General features: G+C 40.1%; 1 protein-coding gene across 1 annotated transcript; it reads right to left on the reverse strand.

The window, feature by feature from the left end:
- Positions 1-4491: 4491 nt before the first annotated feature.
- LOC105094497 (olfactory receptor 6X1) lies at positions 4492-5471 on the reverse strand. The gene has a single exon (XM_010986536.3). The coding sequence runs from the start codon at positions 5462-5464 to the stop codon at positions 4526-4528; it is 939 nt and encodes a 312-aa protein (XP_010984838.1). The 5' UTR covers positions 5465-5471; the 3' UTR covers positions 4492-4525.
- Positions 5472-5671: the final 200 nt, after the last annotated feature.

The raw sequence follows: 5671 nt of genomic DNA on the forward strand, positions 1-5671 counted from the left end.
GTCATTTCCAAACAAAATAAGAAACTACAACACTATTTACTGAACATTGGCTTCCCTTTAGAGAGAAATTAAAGATGTTTAGGACTGTCATTAAATATGTTTGGTGCCACACTGAGGTATTTTCTATAAGAAAACATGTTTTTCAAAATTATTATTGGTATTTATGTTTGCCAATATACAGAAGGCTAACGTAAAAGACAGCTCATAATGCTCACTTCTTGGTTTTCACTAGCAATAAGGTTTTTGAAGAGTTGAGGATTCTGATTCAAATATGTTATTAAAGCTACTAAAAATAACAAAGAAAACATTTCAGTATACAGTAGGAAAGTAGGGTATATGTTTTGAGTATATATGTTTTGAGTAAAAAGTATGAGGAATGGAATTGCAGTTTGTTAAGGGAAAAGTTTGTGGAAAAGGGACCCCTCAGAAAGGAGTTTTGTGCACGGTTGGACTGAGATTATGTTAAACTTAAGTAAATGGTACATGGATTTTGTTATTAAAGAGGTGCGGGACTGGTGCGGGGCTGGATTTGCTTCCTCTCTGTTAAGAGAACAAATTTACTTGCTTGTGATAACAGGTGCTTCTGACAACTGATTGTGTGAAACTTTTTGATGTTGTTGACAAACTTCCTATCAAATTCTAATGGAAGTTCTTTTGACTTCAGCTACCTTTGGGAGGCTTCAGAGGACCCCGAGACATCTCAGAGAAAAATATTAAACTAACTAGGATTGGTTGATATGTTAAATACACGGCATTGTCAAATGAGTGATAAGCCGCCTCAGATTATATGATACTGATAAATGTTATTAATACAGACATTATTCTCAAAATTATTTAAGGTTTCTGACATTTAGATATATCCTGGTATAATGCTATCAGTCAGAATTCTAGTTGTTCTAGTCATAATTCTAGTTCTTGTCTAGTTGTTATCTTAAAATATTTTATGCCATAGCGACTTGATTAAGCTTCTTTGTCAAAAACATTGTGACCAGATCTTTAACCTTGCCTTTTTAAAGTCTTTTGTCATTTACAGACAGTCAAGCTGATGCTTTGCAAAACTGCTTCATCTCAATAAGATTCATAAAAAGACTTTGACAAGTACAGGTTTCTCTTAAATCTTACTGGGTAGGATGTTTAAAAGGTCTAATGAAAACTCTGATTTTGTAAAACTGTTACTGAAAAGAATTACATAGGGTTGAGTACACTGGTGAACATGGTAATTTTTTGGTTTTGTCTGAAATATTACTGGCTTTTAATCTACATTTTCTAATTGAGCTGTTTATCAGATGTTTGTCTCTCTATCAATATTAAAAGTTATTATTTTACTTCCAACCACACTGTTGCCCCCAGAGTTTAGGATAGAAAGAGAATTCTCTAATGGAGTTGTCACAGAGGATATACTCATGATGTATAGCAATGCTTGCTCTCAGTCTGTTGCTAAAATCACATGTACAATGCTTGTGTAACAATTGGGTGTAAGTAATAAAATGTATGGCCTGTAATATGTTTCCCCATTAACATGCTTCTCAGCCTGTTCACACTTTCTGATGAGTTTCCCCCCAGTGTGGATAATTAGGCAAATATAAAGGAGGTATAACACTGAGGGACATGATTTGAACCTGGGGCAGGAGCCATCACCCCAGCATGGAGGGACCTATATTTTGATCATCAATGCTTTCTGTTGAAAAGTGATGGAGAAATCTGCACATAATGAGGTATGGGGAAGCCATTCTGGCTCATACACAGTTTAAACTTTATTGACTGAAACAGCCTGTTTTATGGCCTTTTGGGCATGCATTGTACATCTGCTTTGGCCTTGAGGAGGGGAATGCATTTAAAAGTCAAAATGGAGTAGCTGTGATTCAGACATTCAAGGTAAAACTAGGTGGCCACTGGGGCATGATTTCAGACAGGTTCTTGTGTGGTTGAGAACTCGAATTTTCTGAGCTGTGTCATACTTGGGAGACCACCAACCATCCTGGAAGCAGTGCCTGCTGGCAGCTGCAGCCTTATGACTTCAAGATCTTCTCTTGTAACTATTAAATTTTAGACAATAAAATTGTTTTAGATCAGATGTTAGCAGAAAAAAAGGAGATTTGTAATGCCAATAGCTCTTGTTATGTACACGTTAATACTACATCAGAAGTGAAAACCTACTTAAATAAAAGTAGACAACTGGCTACCCGGTACAGGTCTCCCCTGAAGAGCCAGGTCCATACTGGTTTTCAGGCTCATTCTCCTAAATTCCTCTGGCAATGCAGAATGAGATCATTTTGTCTATTAAAGCTCTGGTTGTCACTCCTCCAGCTATCTCTAATTGGGTCTGTTGGCACCAAAAGGGCAGACTAAAGGACTGGGATCTTAATCATACAATCAGATCCATGACTTGAAACTTGGGGATATTTTCAATTTGATGTCCATCCCCCAAATTGCAGGAGGACTATGCCCCATTTCAACAGGAAGGAGCCAGAGCGGCCCATGAACTTGTGTTGAAAATTCACCATTGGATAGGCTTTTCTAACTGGTATTTCTAACTCCAAGAACTGACTCTCTGGCAGATTACAAAAAAAAATGTGTTTTCAGCAGAATCAGTACCAGGCACACGGTTTGGTACATTACACTGATAACATTAATAAAACATGGGAAATGCATGAATCAATGGTGTCTGCTTTGAGCTTCATGAATTGAAGCCTGGTGTGTACTCTCACACGTGCTTTTCCTCCTTTATAGTGTCTGTCAAGGTGGTTTCTGTTATCTTCCCTTCTGTCTGCCATCAAATAGGTACCTCTTCATGCAGTAGGCTAGACCCAGGAAAACTTATATGTAGGAAACTTGAAGACAGATTTTAAAATATTTTAAAATAATAATACAACTTAGGTGTCCCAACTCTCTAGCTCTAGGTTACCCGGAGACACACCCAAGGCAATGAAAGTCTGAAATTATTCCTAAAATATCTGCATCTTCTGTGGCCATTGCTGTGGGCTTTTCTATGGACCCTCTCTAAGTACAACCACATCGTTGCAGACATGAAACTCAATTCTTCCTTGACTTGTGCATCCAACACACACACATACGAATGCGTGTGACACACACATCCCGTTCATACGTGCGTTAGGTAATGCAGGATTTTACTGAAGGTTTGAGGGGAAGACAGACGAACATTGTAGACACGTGGCCTCAAATTGAGTATGAGGCATCTCCACTCTTAAAATGCTCCTTAGGCACCCAACTTAGGAGAATTTTCTCTAGTTTCTTCCCACAGACTTTTCTGCTATATTCCATTTTTTTTTTTTTGTCTGTCTTCTTTCTCCACCATTTTCCTCTCTGAGAAGCACTAGATATTACCCTTAGTTTTTTTATTCAGGGCAATTTAAACCATTTTATTGATGATAGAGTTCTGGATAATATTCATGTCCTTTGGGTCTCTCTCTTTGCCTTCAAATGACCGATTTCCCCCGCCCAGCCCTAAGATCGCTCCTCTCTAAGATAAAATCAGGTAATAACAGTTTTACCTCATTACACTTTGTTTTGCACTTGCAATTTTCAATTCAATACTAAAAGAAATACACAATAATCCTTTAAAAATCATACTTTCAATGGGCTTTAAATGATAGTCTTTTCTTGCTGTTGCAAGAGGCACATCCCTAATAGTCACTATTACAGCCTGGCTCACCTGCGTGATCATTCTCTGAAAAACTTTTTCTGCCAGATGTCTTACTCTAGAACAAGGTGAAACCAATATGCTTGTCACCTGCCTTAAGGAACTACATGCTAACTCTACCTACAAGCTCTGAACTTAATGTAACCTTGGGGCTGAGTGTTCCAGCAAGAAAGCCTTCACAGTTATTTTGGCTCTGAGACATCTGCTGGTTTCCTAAACACATGGATTATCTAGATTGAAGCATAGAAACTGTCATCATCCAATTGGAAATTTTCACACGATGTCCTCAAGTTTTGGTATATTATCTGGCAATAAACTCCTTTCGGTTTATCTAAAAATTTGTATTACATCAAGATAGAAGCTCCCTTGTTGAGACATTGTCAAACAAAAACCTGGTTCATTTCAAACACTTTTGAAAGACCATCAGAATTGATTAGAAGACTTACAGAGACTTCTACTATGAAGAAGACAAGTAGTGAGAAAATGAGATGTGGGATGCTTTATGCCTTTGACAAGGAGATGAGGCAAAGAGGATGATTATAGACAAAGAGAGAGACAGGATTCCTTACATTTTCTTAAGTTACTGACCATTGTCTCTAACTTGAGTGGTTTCTACTTTCAGCTTATACTTGAGAAAGTCCTGAATTTTCCCTTATGCATCTGAAGGTGTTGTGGGATTTCCTTGTGGAAGAATAAGTCACTTCTCTGCTTTAAGGGGGACTCCTGGTCCACTTACAGGGGACTTACACACTAAGTCCCCTATAAGCTCCATCATAATTTTCTTGCATCTCTTTATCTAATTCAGAATCCTCTCACAGTTAATTGTTGTATCTGCATCAAGTTCATTTCCATGTATTTCGTGTTTTACTCTGGATGATGAGTCTTCAGCCAAGCCATTGCCTTCCTTAGGGCTCCTTTCACCTCCTTGTTTCTAATTGTGTAAATAAAGGGGTTCAGAAGGGGTGTGAGGATAGTATTCAGCACTGACACCACCTTATTCATCTTAAAGGAGGAGTGTGCCGTGGGTCTCAGGTACATGAACAAAACAGCTCCGTAGAGCAGGGAGACAACCGTCAGGTGAGAGGCACAGGTAGAGAAAGCCTTCTGGCGGCCAGTGGCTGAAGGAATCCGTAGGATGGTGGCCAGGATATAGATATAAGAAATCACAGTGAAGAGGAGTGACCCTGGGATCACCAGGATGGTTGCCAAGAGACCCAGGAGCTCCAAAATGCTTGTGTCTGCACAGGCTGCTTTCAAGATGGGACCGACATCACAGTAGAAGTGATTGATGACATTGTTGCCACAGAATGGCAACTGGATGAGCAGTACCATCTGACAAAAGACGATGGTGAAGCCCAGCACCCAAGAGCTGAGGGCCAGTTGCAGGCATAGCTTGCTGGTCATGATGGTGGGATAGCGAAGGGGCTTGCAGATGGCCAGATAACGGTCAAAAGACATGGTGGTGAGGATGAGGAACTCCGTGGTGCCTAGGAAGAAGTGGAAGAAGGCCTGCAGCAGGCAGCAGGGGGTGCAGATAACTGTTCTTGCCACCACAAAAGTTTCTAGCAGTTTGGGGATGACTGTGGTGGTGTACCAGATCTCCAGGAAGGACAAGTTGCAAAGGAAGAAGTACATTGGAGTTTGTAGCCTGGGCTCAGCCCAGACAATGGTAATAATGAGCCCATTACCTGCAAGGGTTAATATGTAGATGAAAAAGATGACTATGAAGAGCAGGATCTGCAGTCCTTGGATGCCGGGAAAGCCTAGGAGGATGAACTCTTTGACTGCAGTGCCATTTCTCATGTCCCTGGATGCTCTGGGAAGACAGGCAACAGGCAAGAAGCTAGCTCCTTAGAATCTCACACTCAAAGTTCAGACCGGAAAAAAAAAAAAAAAGGATTCTGATTCTATTTAAGGTCCTTCAGGACACCTCCCTTCCACCCCCCGAACGTGCACACACATACCAAGCACTGCTTCCTTACTCATAATTTGGCTTGTTCCTTTGGCAGC

This window comes from Camelus dromedarius, chromosome 34 (assembly GCF_036321535.1).
Source record: "Camelus dromedarius isolate mCamDro1 chromosome 34, mCamDro1.pat, whole genome shotgun sequence".
NCBI classification, from domain to species: Eukaryota; Metazoa; Chordata; class Mammalia; order Artiodactyla; family Camelidae; genus Camelus; species Camelus dromedarius.

What these genes read in the sequence shown, in the direction of transcription:
- LOC105094497 (XM_010986536.3), bottom strand. Translation starts at nt 5,464, where the DNA reads ATGAGAAATGGCACTGCAGTCAAAGAGTTCATCCTCCTAGGCTTTCCC.